General features: G+C 43.0%; 1 protein-coding gene across 4 annotated transcripts; it reads left to right on the top strand.

Moving 5' to 3' along the window:
* Positions 1 to 8,039: 8,039 nt before the first annotated feature.
* IL19 (interleukin 19) lies at positions 8,040 to 17,271 on the top strand. Of its 4 annotated transcripts, none has more exons than XM_039881722.1 (6): positions 8,040 to 8,171; positions 10,550 to 10,696; positions 10,837 to 10,902; positions 13,929 to 14,081; positions 15,056 to 15,130; positions 16,753 to 17,271. In XM_039881722.1, exons 2-6 carry the CDS (start codon positions 10,553 to 10,555, stop codon positions 16,846 to 16,848), a joined length of 534 nt encoding a protein of 177 aa, XP_039737656.1. In that variant the 5' UTR covers positions 8,040 to 8,171; positions 10,550 to 10,552; the 3' UTR covers positions 16,849 to 17,271. The 4 variants fall into 4 exon arrangements, with proteins under 4 accessions (XP_039737656.1, XP_039737655.1, XP_039737658.1 ...); XM_039881721.1 differs by lacking the exon at positions 8,040 to 8,171 and adding an exon at positions 8,249 to 8,287; XM_039881724.1 differs by lacking the exon at positions 8,040 to 8,171 and adding an exon at positions 10,296 to 10,463.
* Positions 17,272 to 17,893: the final 622 nt, after the last annotated feature.

Genomic DNA, 17,893 nt, shown 5'->3' with positions numbered 1-17,893 from the left:
ACCCTAAGCCTAGTGCTCATTCCCTAACTCAGCATCACTTGGCTTTGCCAGTCACTGTGGGGCTGTAGATCTACGGGAGCCAGGAAACATTCACCCCTGCTTCTTCCTATGGAAGAATGATTGACGCCCACAGCCCTGAGAAGACACTTCTACAGGCAGGACTAGGCTGAACAAACAACGGAAAGACCAGGCGAGCAGCTCCCTTCTGGCTTCAGATCCTTTTTGTTGTTTCTGTGTCTTCCATTGTGACTTCCATCGCTGAGCGTGCTGTAACCTGCTCTTAGGTAAATAGGTAGAGAAAAAAGGCAACTCTTCATTTCTAGATGAATGCCCCTCCCTGTATTTTAATCATCCCTCACATATGTAGACAGAATTTTGAAAAAAATTTTTATTTTTCGACTACAGTTGACATTCAGTATTTTATAAGTTTCAGATGTACAGCATAATGGTTAGACATTTATGTAATTTATGACGGGATCCCCTGATTAGTCAGTCTGGTACCCACCTGACACTATCTACATATTTATTATAATATTATTGACCATATTTCCCATGCTATACTTGACATCCTTGTGACTATTTTGTAACTATCAATTTGTACTTCTTAGTCCCATCACATTTTTCACCCAGGAGGGCAGGGCAAGAATTATCACCCGTATTTCCCCAGATGAGGAAACTGAGGTACAGAGAGGTTGACCTGTCCAAAGATATACAGCCAGCAAGTGCCAAAATTAGGCCCAAGTCCAAGTCTTTTAAGGTTTTTAGTTTGGAACTCATGGACTCCTAAAGGTCCACAGATGAACATCAGAAGGAAAGGTTTTGTATATTTGCACTTTTGGGGGCCATTCTATATGTTTCATCAGTTTCTCAAAGGAATGAATCAGACTTCTTGGATCCGTAGGCTGTGTATGATTAACTTTTTTCTGTGTTTAAACATTAATCATGTTACAAGAAAAGCTTCAGGGACAGCAAGTTACTGTGGCATGTAAAGTGTACCCGAGTGTTACTGTGTTTCAAGAGCATTAGGCAAATAATTAATTTTACTTTGATATAACTGGCCTAATTGATTTTTTTCTCTCTTTCTGTGTGATAAATCTTCAATATTAATAAAATGTCATGTTTAGAAATTTTTTTTCCTTTTGGTACCATATTTTGTTTAATCCTCAACACAGGCGCACACACTGAAAGAAAAAGGCCTATATAATTCAACTCTTCAGCAGCCAGGGTTGCCTGCCTCTAATCCTTCTTGGGATCTGATTGATTTGGACACTGGGAGAGAAGCATGCAAACCCTCTGGGTCTGAACTCTCTGATTTTTCTATGGAAGGGCTTCACCTAAGGGGAACTAAAGAACCAGGCACCTATTTTAGCAGGCAAACTGTTCATGCTGAACTCACCAAAACCCTGTACAGGTGGGTGTGTGGAAACATTAAAGAACTATGAAATTGTTTATGCCTTTGGGAGGTCTCATTCCCTGTCATTCCTTTATCCACTCAATAAACATTTATGGAGTCCTTCTATGTACTTCATTTTGGAAGTAAAATTATTAACATGATATGCAAGATCCTTGCCATCATGGAGTTTCTATCCAGGCAAGAACTTGACCTTAGATTCTCAAACTAAAAGGTTGATTTCACAAAGGAGCCATCTGGTCACTAGTCGGAATGGGGAAGGCATAGTCTCAGTCCTCCTTAAGCTTCAAACGTGGTGGGAGAGAGATTTCAGAATGCCCCAACTGGCACAAAGTGAAAGTGAACAGAGCGCAAATACGTCCACAAGTGTCGAGGGGTGACTGAGGGGCAAAGAATGCCGCGGGGCTGGCAGAGAAGCGTCCCCGGAAGAACTACTACTTCTTCAAGTTTGAGCCCTAAGCTGAAAATTCTAGCTCATTACTGAGAGAAGCCGACAGCTGGCTCCTACTCAGCACGCCAGATTGAGTGAACCTGTACCCGGAAGAGGAGGGAGGCTTAGCCAACCCAGGGGGAGAAAGTCCAGAAAAAGAAGTCCAGAAAAGGAAGTCTCAGTGAAGCCTCTAGCTTTCTAAATGGACAAGACCCCAAGAGCTGGGGTGGTGCCACCCCAGTAGAGACTGCTACTGGTTGGGGTTTCCTCTAGGAAACCTTGGATGCAAGATGGTTTCATCATCTTGTTGCTCTGCTGCTCACTTACTATAATGACACAGTAAGCTGGCAGCCTTCGGCCTGACCTCCTGCTCCTCCCTGGTCTCCTGCGGTGGAGCTCTCCCAGGTTCCTCGTGCCCATGGGAGCAGCTCTTTTTCAAGTGTCATGGTTCATTTAACAATAAGGGAAAAACCATATCCGATTTCCAAAGAATCACAGTTTCTGCTGACGTGCCTGGATTTGTTGTTTGGGAAGGGTGCTTTCAAGCCATACTCTATGCCATTTTCTGCTCTGCTTTTTCTTTGCTTGAAGGGAAGAAATGTCTTTATTTTTGTGGGAAGAAGGTTTGAAGTCTGAGGAGGTGACAAAGTGTGTGCAGATGGAAAGAACACTAGACTGAGAGTTCAGAGATATGGTTTCTGGTCCTCGATCCACCACTATTCAGTTGTGTGGCTTTGGGCAAGATATTTCTCTCTGCTTCTCTGCTGTTTCCTGACCTGGAAATGAGGAGGCTGGATTGGACGCTCTCTTGTGTCTGATAGAGTAAAAAATAATGGTGCTGGAGTCAGGCTACCAAGATCGCATCCTATCCTCCCTGGGTGCCCTTGGGCAAGCTACTTGACAGCTCTACATCTCAGCTTCCTTGTCTACAACAATAGACACAAAATCATGTCTTCCTATTGGAGCAGGTGTGAAGATTAAAAGAGATAATGAATATAGGTGCTTCTTCATTTAGTACCCGGGTGGATATATGTGCTCAATACTTCTTAGCTTTGCCGTTAGTCCAGCTTCTTCTGCCTATGAATTTTGAGTGTGTGCCCATGAGAAACATAAGATAATGGAATGAAAGGTAACATAAAACATTTGGACCCGATTCCATTTTTCTGATTCTTTAGAGTTATGGGGCTAATAGCAGAAGAGAAAGCTGAATATCGCTTACAAGTCATAGGATAGAAGGGTAGGGCAGACCGAAGCAACTGAACTCAGTGTTTCATCTTATATATGCCTTCTAAAATTATACACGTGGAAATCTTTGATTAAAAATAAAAATTAAATTAGAAAATACAAATAAATACAATATATTATTGTAGGGTCTGTGGTCAGGGGGGATTTGCTGTTTAGCTAAGAAAGTTTAAATTTGGGGCCCCTCGCCAGTGTGGGCTCCTTTCAAGTCCCTGGACATGTCATATGTCCTTGTAAAATTCACAAAAGTAAAGTATGTTAGCCTTAATCAATTAAGATTAGTGTCCTTTTTCACTCTGACCTCCCCTCTGTCACATTTGCTCTCAAGTCAGGTGACATTAGAGAGGCCACAGCATCTAGGGAATCTGGCTAAGGAATAGTTGACTTGGAATGCATTTGGCTTTTAGAGAACTATATTTACATGGACTATAATCACATCTGCGTGTGGTTAGGATCTTGGTACTCATCTAGTGTAAGAATGGCACCCAGAAACACTCCTTCTATGTGCTGTGCTGACTCTGATTACTGGAAGTGTGTGGGCAGTGGAAGTAAAGCAAGGTTCGTAATGTATGAAACCGGACGGAAGTGCATCGAAGATTCTTCCAGGCATTAGACATGAAAAATTGGAAGCCACAGATTCGGTTTTTATTAAAATCTAGTCAAAATGGAAAGATTACTTAATGTAATATATATGATTAGAAATGAATCATATGCTATTTTCTCTTTTGATGAGAATCTTGTGAATCAGAATTTATCAGTTTCTGTGTTTGTAGACTGCAAACCTGTAGCATAATTTATGAATTCTAACAAAAACCCAATTTTGAACACCCATGTCAGAGGAAAGACTGACTTATTATTTTTTAAACTCTCTTTATAGAAAATACTAGTTAAAAAATCACTGTCATTGAAGGAGCAAACACAGAGGTGCCAGGCAGTTAATTTATAAAGATGTTGAGTTATTTTTCTGGATTTTGTGATGTTTGTGATATTTGTCAGCCTTGAAAAATTTGCAATTTGTTGTGATTTATTTCTCATTCTAAGTAAATACTCACTTTTGTCCTTAAATTTGTACTTCTATTTTAAAATTTCTTTTCTTAAGAAGCAACCCATGAGCTATAGGTGCCATACAAACAAGCTGGGTCTGGCCCTGGCTGATATTAAAGTCTGTAGAGGGTTTAGGGTAGAGTTGGCAGACTTAACAAACAAAAATACAGAATAACCAATCTACTTTGAATTCCAGATGGGTAAGCACTGAAATGTGTTTATCTGAAATTTGAAGTCAATTGGGTATCTTGTATTCATCTGATGGGAATATAAAGGGAACAGCAGTCACCTCAAACAGGGGAGGGGGGCAGAGGGAAGGGAAGAGAGACTTCACAAAGGAAGTCACATTGCAGCTAAGTCTTGAAAGTTGGGTAAGTGTTTGCAAGGCAGGAAAGGAAGGGCAGCTCTTTCTAGGTGTGGGGAGCTTGTCAAGAGAGATGAGGTTGGAGATATGGACAAGGTCTGGATTATGATGGGTTTAGAACTCCCATGGGAAGGGGCTTAGCCTTCATCCTGGAGGCCCCTGGGAGCCATGCTGGGAGTTTAGGCTGGGGAGCACCAAAACTGGGTTGGCATTTTAGGAAGTCTGGCTGCCTGGGAGAGGATGGGTCTTTGGAACTGAGACCGGGTCAGTGATCCAGGAGAGGCAGGCAAATGCTTGGACTCTTTCCATTACTTATCTCCAGCTCCCCTTCCCCTGTCTCTCCAGGGGCTGTTTTATGGCATTTGAGCCACAGAACCCATTGACATAAGATTGTCAAAGAGCATTTGTGGCCCTAGTTGAGCAGGCCTTGACTGAGAGCCCCGTGGGAGAAAAAAGAGAAGGGAAGTCCAGGTTGATGTAGCACAGGCACTCCAGGTGGGTTTGTCCTTCCCTCCCCACCAGTACAGGAGCGGCCAGTTTGTATTTCCTCAGATCATTGACTTCCTCGGTGAAGGCAAGTCAGAACAGCTTGGCTTGGGAGAGTTACATCACCCGCCCTGCTAAACAGGCTTAAGGTTCCCCACAGCTTTATGTTCCATTCCACGCCACCTGATCCTGAGATGAGAAGGCAGTGTGGGGTGAGAAAGGGCAGTGGGCTGGAAGTCAGGAGGTTGGGGTTAGGGAAGAGCACGCTACTTCCTCACTACGTGATGGTAGGGGTGGTTCACAGGACCACTTGTCCACTCCTGTAATGAGAATTTTGAATTGGGTTCTCTCTGTTTTCTTTTCTGACTCTCATTTCTGAATCTCAAATAGAGGAGAAACTTTTTAGGTTTAAGGTTCCCCGAAACTGGGAAATTTACCTTTTTCTGCTTTATTTTCAAAGCTATATAAAAATTTCAAATATATAATTACAATACAGATATATTGACCAAGACCTTTAAATAATTACTTTTTTGTTTGTTTTTAAGTCCCTGTTTACTTCCCAAATAAATAGGCATCCATCAGTACGAAGATTTCTTTCTTTTACAGCTCCTTTCTCTATGATACTTTCTAGTGTTGTATAATCCTCACAATGATGGGTTCTTCCTTTAATATAACTGAAATTATTCACATAGAACTAATCTACTTAATTCAGATCACTCAGTAGGGCCACACTTTAGTCAATTCCATGGAGTCTCATTCTCATAAAAAGCAGTGGGCATGGTGCCCTCTGGAGTTGTGCAATGCCTGGCTTAGTTTTTGTCTGAGCTCTAGGACTTAGCACTTAGGAGTGGGCAGCCCCTACTCTTTTATGGAGAGGAAATTGCCCTGGCACCACCATGAATGATTCATGATGTTGGAGTGGATAGTGGGAGAGAACTGTGTTCAGCACATGTCTGTCACTCAGAGCCTTCTTCATTCTGGCTCTCTGGTCTTCCTTCATATTCTTTCTACTTTCCCATTTAACAAATGGAAAATAGAACTCTGGTATCCCAATGATGGGCCAAATGATTCTAGAAGACCCAATTCTAAGGTTAGACATGACCCAACATGTAAGGATCAAATCCATAGTTTGCAGTCCTGGAAAGGATGCCATTCTATCTCAATCTTTATTCTTATTTTTTATTGTAAGTGTTACGCACCAAGAGTTGAGATAAAGAGAAATCACGTTTTATTGTCCTTTCTTCCCAATTTAGGGGCTGTAAAATTAATAACAAAGTTTATCACTTTCTAATCTCTCATTACGTGCCAGGCACTGTGTTAAGGGCTTAATCATTTAATGTACACATCATGCCTACCTGGTGAATATTCAGTAAGCATGATTAGCACCATTTTGCAGGTGAATAAACAGAGGCACAGATAAACTGACTTGCTTTCAGCCTGACAGCCATAGGGGGCAGAAGCATTCAGCCTAGGCTGGGCTGACTCCAGAGCTATAGTCCCAGCCACCACAATACCCTGCATGCTGGATAGGAGCTATAAACACATCATATTTTTTCTTCCCTCTGCGAGCCTTTTAATATGACATCTTTGCCCTGAAACGAAAGCTGGGTCAGAACATACAGTCTGAGCTCAAGCGGATAGAGGTGGGGTGAGAGTCAGCACAGACAATTATGCAATCCTCTCACATGTGGGGCTAGGCCAAAGTCTGTGAACTATGAGCCAGGCAGCTCTGGCCCTGGTGGGGAAACAGCACCCAGCTCCCCTGGGGAAGCAGGAGTGGGGATCTGGAGGTATTTCTGGACTCAAGAGTAGCTCTTTCTTCCGTCCCCAGAAGGAATAGAGAGCTTATGTTTAACTCAAGATGTCTCTCTCATTCCAGGTGCCTGGCACACGACATCCAAATAAATAATATTTATTGAGCACTTACTATGGATCAACTCCATTAGCTCATTCAAATCCTCACATTTTATTTTACCTATTTTATGACATTTCAGAAAGGTCTTAAGTAGCTTGTCCGGTGTCTCACAGAGGGAGGAGAGCCAGGGTTTAAATCCAGAGCTACCTTGTGACCACTATGATCTACTGCTTCCTTCAATATGAATTGTTTCGTTTTGTTCAAGATGCTAGACCCCCCAAACCCTGGGGCTCCTTTCCTTTGCACCTCCCTCCATTTAAAGTCCCTAGTCCTCCCTGCCGTTTTTCCTTCCCTGCCAGGAGAGACTCTGCCTCCCCAGTGTAGCTACAGAGCAGAGTCTTCTCCAGCCCCCTGGACCAGCCTGTTGCCCAAAGGGCCTGTCGGATCTCTTGTAATTGCATCCCATCCCAGAATTGCTTCATTTGTTAAAAACAAGCTCTGTTTATTTTGAGAATTTGTGTTTGGGGAGGAAATGATTTAGAGTTTGTGTAAAAAAGTAATTTAGGTATGGGTCTTCTGGCCCAAGAACAAGGATTCCAGGCTCTGTTCCCAGCTCTGTCCTCAAACCCCTCTCCTTCCCAGTCTCATTTTCTCTCTCTGCATTCATAGAGAATGAAAGGGCCCTCGAGGGACAAGATAAAGAGGAATGAGATAATGTCCAAAGAAATTCTTACATTCTGAGAAAAAAAAAATGTTTCCCATGAAGTCATACAAAATAATGCATGTAAAGCATTTAGCTAGTGCCTGACACCTGGTAGGTACTCAACTGCTGTGTGAGGCATTGGGCAGGTAGAGTATGCTGGAGTCACTGGCACCTGCAGAGAGTCTCATGGGCCTGGCTGCTTGCAGGGTGTGGCTGTCAGGAGAGTGCTTTCCTGAGTCTGCCTTCCGGGTACAGTTGGTGGCATGCCACAGCTCTTAGGAAAGTGACCTAACTTGGATTTTTTTTGTATGGATATAGAATTGCAAGAAATTCTCATTTGCATGATGATGGGGAGTTTATTTTTCCTAGAAGCTGCATGTCAAGACCCAGAGAAAGAAGCATTTCTTAATAATGATTAATCAGCTATATCTCACACAAGAAAGAAAAGAAAACAAAGAAATGAGATACTACGGAAACAAGGGAAAAGCAATCTCCCAAAGGTGAACCCACCCAGTAGTCCTTGACAGCATTTCCTCTTTTATGCATCAACCTGCATAAAAGTGACCTGCATCCCTTACTAAGTGGAAAGAGCACCGAGAGAGAAGACACGGGAGCAACTCAAGCACCTAGGGAGAGGTGAGCCTCATGCCAGCCTCCATCAGAGGTTTTTATTCATCTTCATTCTAGCCTGCATCTTTCGCAGCTACGGAGAGGTGACCTGTCACCATTGTGTATGGCCTATGATGTCCCAGGTACTGGGTATTTTGTAAAATGCGGAGGGGTGCTTCATACAGAGGGTGAACTTTCTGGTACCTTATTCTCAATAACAAGAGACGGAGAATGGAAAAGAAGGAAGGAGAGAAGAAAAGGAAGTGGAGAGAATGTAACATTGACTATAACCTTTTTATTCTAGGAACTATGCAGGACACTTTATAATTTATCTTCTTTTAAATCCTTTGCAGTGTTAAATATCTTTTAAAAAATCTTTTTTTAAATTGAGCACCACCAATTCGGACAACCCAATCAGAAATGCATTCCTTTCCATGTGATATAAGGGGATCAGCTTGGATCTCTAGTTCAGATCCCAGAGTGGGTAGAGCTGTCAGTGGGATGGTGTGGAGGTAAAGAGAGAAGGCCTAAGGCCAGCCTGCTTGCCTTCTAGCGCCGGTTTTGCCATGTGGTGGCCATGAACTGTGGGCAGGTTACTTCACTTCTATGAGTCTCTGCTCCCTTTTTGGTAAAGTAGAGATAAAAACAGAAGTTACATCACAGGGTAGTTGTGAGCATTAAATAATTATGTAAAATTCTTGGCACAGTGTCTGACACATGTGGCATGTGTGATAAATGTTAGCTACTACTGTTATTTGAATCTGCCAAAATGTCTGGAATCGCCTCACCAAGCTAAGGAAGGCATCTTTCTCCTCCACAAGATGTCTCGGTCTCGTCCCGGCATAGGACAAGCAGGCAATGTCCCAAAGCTTCCAACTGTTATCTTGTCAGAAGAAAAACTGTGCTCTCTTCCTAGTCATTTGGCTTTCTAGAAGCTCCTCAGTTGCCTTTAGGCAGGATAGAGTTCTGGATGGACTCTATAGACTTTTCTGCCAGTGGGCTCTACGTTCTTGAGGTTCCAGTATACACCTGCTCTCTCACTGGGAGTGATGCTGCGTCAAAGAGAGATGAGGCAAAATGGTTTATGAAACAGGATTTGCTATTTCTTGGTTTTCTGGAGAAGATCCTGAGGATCCCCCAAAACATCTGGGGAGTGGTGGTGAGAAAGGGGGCAGTTGGGGCTCACACGCTTGCACATACACGCATTATAGTTAGAGCAACTGGAACTATAAGTAGGAAGTATGGGTGCGTGTGCTCTGCAGCCTCCTCAGCTGACACCCTATATTCGGTGCCTCCCTCTCCTCCACTGCCACGCACACTACACAAACCTCAGCACACACACAGCTGGAGGTGAGGGCGCTCAGTGGGCACCATGGAGGACGCTGGACAGAGGGCTGGTCTATGCACACACTGGACACACGTCCTCAGTGGGCACACGGAGGACGCTGGACAGAGGGCTGGTCTATGCACATTACAAGACTTATCTTTAAGGCTAAGTAAGTCCTGTTTGTGAAACTTGGGCTACTGACGGGAGAAGTCAGAGAAAGAGGACTCAACGAGCTGCATAATTACGTTTTGTGCACTTTTCTCAATGTGTATTCTATGCTACTGTTTAAAGTGTTTAAATGAAGGAGGCAGAGAAGGACCGAGCAGGAAGGGTGAGAGAATTAGAAGAGACAGCAAAGATCTCTGGGTCTGGCCTTGCCCAGGGACTGACTAGCTGCAAACATGTTTCTCACCACCCCACCCCAACCCCTCCCCCCGCCTCGGCTCCGTGGGAGGACACAGGGGAAGCCCCCAACTTGCCCCCTGCAGGAGTAGCCGTCCTCTTCCTCTTCACTGTGGCTAGTTATTAGGAGATGTCTTGTGCCTCCCTTTCTCATCTTCTCCAGAAGGCATCATCTTCATAATTGGCTTCAAACAAATGATTTTAAGCAGATACACAGTGGGGGTTTGTAATAAAAGGGTGTTGCCTATTTTAGGGGCAAATAGAAAAAGCCAAACGTGCTTTCATGGTTTTTCAGATCTGTTGCCTAATTCCTAGGGTGGATTACCAACCCTGTTTTTCTTATTTAATTGATTAAAAACAATGTTTTTAACCCCCGTTGACAAAGTGAGCTGTGTTGAGTCATAATAGAGTGATATACACACATACTCCCTGGGACTTGAGAGTATTGTGCTTCCTTATGTGGAGGTGGGGACATGGGGGGAGGGGAAAGGACACATATAATTGATTCAAGAAAACCAGAGGAGGAGACACATACCCCTGAACTCCACAGGCATTGAGTCTGTTCTCTTGGTTGCTGCCCAGCCTGCCCTGTGAGGTCCAAAGGGGAGCTCAGTCGGGGGTCTCTTTCATTGCTCTCCACTCTTGGCTGGGCAGCTGACTTCCACTTTTCCTGCAGAACATGAAGGCACAGCGTGTTTCCCTCTGGTTCCTGGGCACAATGTTCTTCTTGTGCTCAGTGCACACCCGAGGTCTCAGGAGATGTCTGATTTCCATGGACATGCACCATATAGAAGAGAGTTTCCGAGAAATCAAAGGAGCCATCGTGAGTATGGGTTCTGGGTGAAGGTGTAGGCAAGGGGGCTTGCCTCATCTTACATCCTAACCCAAAGAGCAAGTTCCTTCTCATGATCCTTTATGTCTCAGGAAGGCGTGGAATACTCATCACTTATGTTTCCTCCATAGCAAGCTAAGGACATCTTCCAAAATGTTACCATCCTGTCTACATTGGAGATCCTGCGCAGCGTTAAGGTACTGGGCTGTGTCTGTTCTTTCCTGTATTGTTATTTTTATGATAAAGTGGCCCTGGGTTGAGAAAGAAATCCTCACCCTGTCCCCTTCTCTTTCCTAGTCTCCAGTGTATTCTAAACACTCCTGCCCTCTCATTAATCAACTGATGTGTTAGAGTGCACTGTGTCTCAGAGACTTTGAAACCTCTGGGAGTCACCATTCTGTTGTCTGTATCTGTGAGGTTTTCTTTTTGTTTGTTTGTTGCTTTTTGTTTTATATCCCCATAGATACAGACAACAGAATGGTGGTTATCAGATGGGAAGGGGGTTAGGGGAAGGCAAAGAGGGTTAAAGGGGTCAAATATATGGTGACAGAAGGACACTAGACTTCCAGTGGTGAGCACTCAATAGAGTATGCAGATGTTGTACTATAAAGTTGTACACCTGAAATGTATATAATGTTATTAACCAATGTTGCCCCAATACATTTAATTTAAAAAAAAAAGTGCCTGGGAGAAATTAAAGAAGCATCATTTACCTTGAGATTGAGGTGCCACATGTTCTATGGCTTAGAGTGATTTTGGAATCATGGGGAAGCCAAGAAAATGAGCAGTGACTTGAAAGCTGGGTTGGTTGTAGGTCAGTGAATAAAAGAAAGAAAGAGGTTTGAGGAGAATAGGATAACGGGTGTATAAAATAATGAATGTGGTGTGAGGGATCTGAAGGTGGGTGTTAGAGGATGAGGTAGAAAAATACATTGGAATCTTTTTACCAAGAACCTTGAATGGCAGGCTGAGCCTTGGCCTTCTATACAGCCAACAGGGGGTCCCTGCAGGGTTTGTTTTGTTTTGTTTTGTTTTTTAATTTTTATTATGGTGACATTGGTTCACAATCTAGTAAGTTTCAGGTATAAATTTAACAGTGAGGCATATATATATATATATATATATATATATATATATATATATATATATATATGTATATATATATATATATATATATATATATATATATATTATATATATATATATATATATATATATATATATATATTGCATTGTGTGTTCACCGCCCATTTCTTTTCTGTCACCACATATTGATCCCTACCCCATGTACCTCCCCTCCCCATTTCTCCCTCCCCTCTGGTAACCACTAGTCTATAGTCCATGTCCTTGAGTCTCTGTTCGTCTTGTTTGTTTGTCGCTTTTAGGTTTATATCCCACATATAATTGCTATTATGTGGTTTTCAACTTTTTCTGTCTGGCTTATTTTGCTTAGCATGATTATCTCAAGGTCCATCCACGTTGTCGCAAATGGCAGTATTTCATCTTTTCTTATGGCTGAGAAATATTCCATTGCATATATGTACCACAGCTTCTTTATCCAATCATCTATTGTAGGACACTTGGTTGCTTCCATGTCCTGGCCACTGTGAATAACGCTGTAGGTTTTTGAGCCAAAGGCTGTATGATCACAATGCTTTTCAGAAAGACAATCTGATGATGTTCTTTACAATTCAAGGCAGGGAAGCCGCTGTGGAGATCAGTCCAATTGTCCTGATGAGAGTTGATGAGAGTATGTGTGTTACAAAACAGTTGGCTTACGAGGTGGCAATTCACTTTATAGAGGGGGCAACTGAGAACTGCCTTTGAAAGTGAGCTCCTCCAGTCCCTGTAAGAATTCTAGAAAGATTCAGTGTTTTTCAAGTATTGATGTGACAGAGTGTAAGGTATATCAGTATTTCCTTGGGCTTCTCTGCACAGGGTAATTCTTCTAGGTAGCATTGGACCTGATTTATTTGTGGTAAACCAATGTAGCCTCTTAATAAATACTGTTCTAGCCAACTGTATATGACCATTTATTCTAAAATCATCATTTTCAAATAAGCAAATTAATGCCTTGAGAGGGAGAATGACTAGTTAGAGGTTGAGTGAAGATTAGTCACATCTCACTCCTCTGTCTCCAGATTCTTGTCCTTTCAAGGTCTAGAAATAGCTGTGGCATAAGGAAAGGAATCAATGAGGATGCAGGTCTTTATTATATTCCCCCCTCCCTCCTTCTCTCCCCAATTAAAACAAAGGTGTGCAATTTTTTGCCCTTTTGGTTAAGATAACCAGCAGGAACAATACAAGAGAAGGGTTTTTGTGTTGCAAGTAGAATTTGCTATCTAGGAAAAGCTACCCATGGGGCCAAGGAGGTTTTGCTGCTTTAATGCTAATAAAGATGAATGCACTATCCTGTCGTATATCCTTCTCTTTCAAACTAAGCTGTAAGTCTCCTGCAAGATAACTCACTGACTCTCAGGGTGGGGTGCAAACTGCTAGAAAGGAATTCAGCCTGGCCAGCTGCTCTGAGCTCTACCCTGGGAATTCAGGAGCCCTCCCTTAGAGAGATCCACACTCTGCCAGCTGTGGAGTTGCCCAGATGTAGGCATTTCCGCAGCTGTCAGTTTCCATTCCTACTAATCTCAGCTCCATCTAAATGATTCCCTGCAGTTTAAAAAGGACAGCCTAGAGGAGAGCCAAGCAGGGTGGCCAAGATAAACACAATGTCATTGCAATAAAAAGAATATATGCCCAGCACACACCTGACATGAAATAGCCATTGAATAAATCCGTGTTGATGGATAGGAGACATTACAGAGAGGCAGACTTCAGCATAATGTAAGGGAGTACTTTTTAAGAAAGCTGCTCAGACATTGGTTCTTTCAAAAGGAAGATGATTGATTCCTAGAAGAGTTAAAGCAGAAGTTTGTGATGACATGTTGGGGATGCTGTAGAGAGAATTCTAGTCTACTACTGGGTTCCATCCACTGTTAATCTCCTGGCCCTATAAATAGAAAGGGGTGAACTGCAATCTCTCCTTAGTGTCTTCATCATAAGTAGCTTTGATGTGGTAAGAGGAGATGAATACTCTGAGACCAATATGAATTTTAAAAGTGACTTTTAGTTATCTCGCTTCTTCCTGCTTCTATGCAAATAGGCTGCTTTGGTCTCTAAGATAATAAGAGAAAAGAGTCTTGGGTCTTTCTCTAATTTGTGTCTGTAGCCCTTAGATGTGTGCTGCATGACCACGAACCTTCTGGCATTTTACGTGGACAGGGTATTCAAGGACCATCAGGAGCTGAACCCCCAAATCTTGAGAAAAATCAGCAGCATTGCCAACTCTTTCCTCTACATGCAGAAGGCTCTGCAGCAATGTGTGAGTCACCATATTGAAACTCCAAGCATCTGTTCTCCGTCTGCCCCAGGGAGAGCCCAGGATATGCTGGCCCCAGTTGGCCTTCTGAAATCATTCCTGGAGTCAAAGGAAATTCCCTGCCCTTCTTGTCCACAGGGAGAACTGTCAAGAACCTCTTCCTGTGGTCATTCCCTGCCCAGGGCTTCCTCTCTACCAACACCTCACGAGACCCAGGTTTCCTCATGGATAATTCTCCTAGGGTGACCACTTAGTTAAAGTACTCCTTATGTGATCCCAGGGCTGCCGTGTAAGAGGGGTATGCCAAAGATTACAGGCTTACCATAGGCACACCCCTAGTTTTTTTGTTTCTGGCTCTTTGGGGTTTCCATACCAATCAACCTCTGGGTGGTTCCCTGGTATAGCCTATCCCTAAGGATAGCCTATGAATTCATTGTTATCTATTAATATCAAACATCAGAAATAAAACCAAATTCAAATAAGTCAAAGAAATCTTAGACTAGGAGAAATCCTGGGCTCTAGCCCCATCCCTGCCAATGATTTCCTGTGTGACTTTGTGGTAAGTTACTTTACCTCTCTGTGCCTCCAATTCTAAAATTGTTAGAAGTCATGATCCCTGTCCCACTTACATTAAGATTCACAAATCAATTATATAATTAACAACCTAACAAATATTTGTTGAGTGTCTACCTTGCGGGGTGCTACATTCACTGAGTGGTGACAAGACAGATTTGGCAGTATTTTCCTGGCTCTTCCAGTCTGGTGGGCTGTCAGCCTAGAACAAGCAAAAGCCCTGCTCAAACACAGGGTGACTCTACAAACAGACCCTACGTCCCCCTGCTGCTCCAGTCTGAGTTTATTCACCTGACTCTCACCTTGGGAGGAAGGCGAAATGTCACTCAATGCAGAGAGGTAGTTGAAAGTGCTGGCTAGGGTGGAAAGGTCCTCTGATCGGTGCTGCCTTCACTTTATCACAGCAGGAGCAGAGACTGTGTCATTGCGGGCAGGAAGCCACCAATGCAACCAGAATCATCCACAACAACTATAATCAGGTAAGGACAGGGAAGAAGATGGGGAAGGTGGAAATGACAAGTAGGAGCTTGATTGAGAATATGCCAGCCTTTCTGCCTCATTGCCACTCAAATTCACTCATTTACTCAACAGGTATTTATTGTAGACCTTCCCAATTCCATGTGTCTGCAAAGAGTGTGTTGGTTTTACCTCATTTGATGACTTCCTGAGTTCCTCTTCCCCATCATTCCTCCACTATTTTCTAATGCCCTCGCATATTAGACTTAACCTGTGTTAAATTTCGAGGGAAAGCACATACTGTTTCAGATGAGGGTAATACAGAAGGAGCAAAGATCTCCAGTGACTCAGAAGCGGTTATGCAAGAAACACATTACCTGCCAGATGTCACTGTGGCCTGTAATTGTCATGAGCATTCTATGTGGTTCAGAAGAGCATGCTCCTCGTGTAGACATAGATGCACGTCTCATACACAGGTGGAGGTAGAAACAGTGCTTCTTATATGCATTGCATGGAGATTTTTGTTAAAATGCATATTCTGGGTCAGAAGGTCTGAATGAAGCCTGTGATTCTTCATTTAGACCACACTCCTAAATGATGCCAATTCTTTGAATAGCATGGAGGTAGGGAGTCTGTTCAGAACTCTGCTTCTTTGTAGAGAGGTTCTACAGGATATTGTTATAACAATGGCCAAGAGTCATATTGTTCTTACTATGAGCCAGGTATTGTTCTAAGCACACTAGAGGTATTAACACATTTATTCTTCACAACACTGCTATGAGCCATTATCTGCATTTGACAAACTGGTTAAGTACCTTAACTAAGTTCATACTGCAACTAAGTTGTGAAGGTGGGACTTGATCCCATGCCGTCTGGTTCCAAAGGACTTTTGAATCTTATCATCTCCTCTACTCTGCTGAGGAAAAGGTGGAGTAAGGCGGGAGACTTGGGTTCTAATTCTAGCCTTGTTGCCAACCATCTATGTGATACTGGGTAGGACACTGATCCTTAGGGGCTTTGATATTTCAATATGTCAAATGGGGACAACACTCTCTCCCTACCCTGGGATCGAAACCTTCTAAAGCAGTGGTCTCCAACCTTTTTTGGCACCAAGGACTGGTGCTTCTATGAGAATCTAATGCCTGATAATCTGAGGTGGATCTGAGGCAGTGATGCTAGTGCTGGGGAGCGGCTGTAAATACAGATGAAGCTTCCCTTGCTGGCCTTGCCTGCCACTCATCTGCTGTGCGGCCTGGTTCCTAACAGGCTATGCTGGTACTGGTCTGCAGCCTAGGGGTTGGGGGACCCCTGTTAAAGCTAATGTGAAAAGGAGAATAAGCAGAAGAACTTTCCAGGAATGCAAGTTTTTTTTTTTTCTGTGAAAATTAAGAAAAAGAAAAACAGAGGGCAAAAAAATGAAGAATTTAAAATTTTGTTTATAAGTGGCTGACATGATTTAACTACTTGTATATGAAAAACAATTTGGGCTGCCCATTGAAAAAATAATTTGGGGTTTGTACACTCTGCACATATAATCAATGAATAAAAAGAACACCTCATGGGGACAGGAACATGGGGAAAGTGATTTGAAAACGATTATGCAATCTAGAAAAACAGGTTCTTATGATAATTTCCCTGGTTTCAGCTGGAAGTCCAGTCTGCTGCCCTCAAGTCTCTGGGAGAGCTGGATGTCTTTCTGGCCTGGGTTCACAAGAATCATCAAGGAGCTTCCACTGCCTGATGACAACGAACCTGATTACCCAGGGGCAAACAGCCCTGAGATTTCCAGTAGGAGACAGCCCACTTTGAAGAGGAAAGAGATGGAGAAGGCCCATTTTTATGCAAATAAGGGTCTTTTTGATGACATCTCTCTGTTGATTTGAAATTCTTTCCTCTGAAGCTGAGGTATTGTAGGGAAAAATCTATATTTGAGCAGATCTCGCCTTGTAGCTAAAAGTCCAACTGGCTTGGCCCAGGCTGTCTGATCATACCTGAAAGAAACCTAGTAGTCTACTGTCGTATTTATAATGAAATATGTCCATTGAAAGGGCCTGTGGGCCATCCTGGAGAAAAAGGTTTGGCTTCCCCCTAATTTATTGTGAATTTGTTTATCCCATGTCTATGATATGAGCTGAGCGATATCCTGTAGTGCATATTGTACTGATTTTTCTGAATAAACTCTGTTTTTCCAATGAGCAGAAGTGTCTTCTGATTCAGGGAGGGTTAGTCAGGGAGTCCTAAATGACGACTATTAGAAATGAATGGAGCCTTAAAGAATATAAATAGATGGGGAAACTGAGGTCTAGAGAGAGAGAAGAATTTATTCAGAGTCCCAAAGCAAGATAACGCAGAGAAGAGTTTTGAACTGGGTCTCTAAGGTCTCCCTCCAGCACCCTGTCCTTTATATAATGATCAGGAAGATGGACAGAGGGCTTCTGACCACCAACACCTTTCTCTGTATCTCTGCCTTTTCTCTCTCTCTGACTTTCTCTGTCTTTATTTCTTTCTGTCATTTATTTCTTACTGCTCCCACTCTACATACATCTTCTCTGATCCTAAATTCATCCTCCACGGGTATATATGTGGGGCTAGAGAAGGGTGTTTCTGACAGAGGGATGGTTGTCATGTGACAAAGCTGAATGAGTACGGCCCCAGACACGGGGTATCCTGGGTAGAATGGAGAGATGCCAAAATGGGTACCAAATTCTGGATGGACATTCCTCAGATGGTTAAGGACAACAACAATTGACACAGCCTCTGCTGTACACCAGGTGCTGAAATAAGCA

The sequence above is a fragment of the Pteropus medius genome, unplaced genomic scaffold, assembly GCF_902729225.1.
Source record: "Pteropus medius unplaced genomic scaffold, Ma_sr-lr_union100, whole genome shotgun sequence".
NCBI lineage: Eukaryota > Metazoa > Chordata > Mammalia > Chiroptera > Pteropodidae > Pteropus > Pteropus medius.
This window is presented reverse-complemented; position numbering and strand designations above follow the sequence as displayed.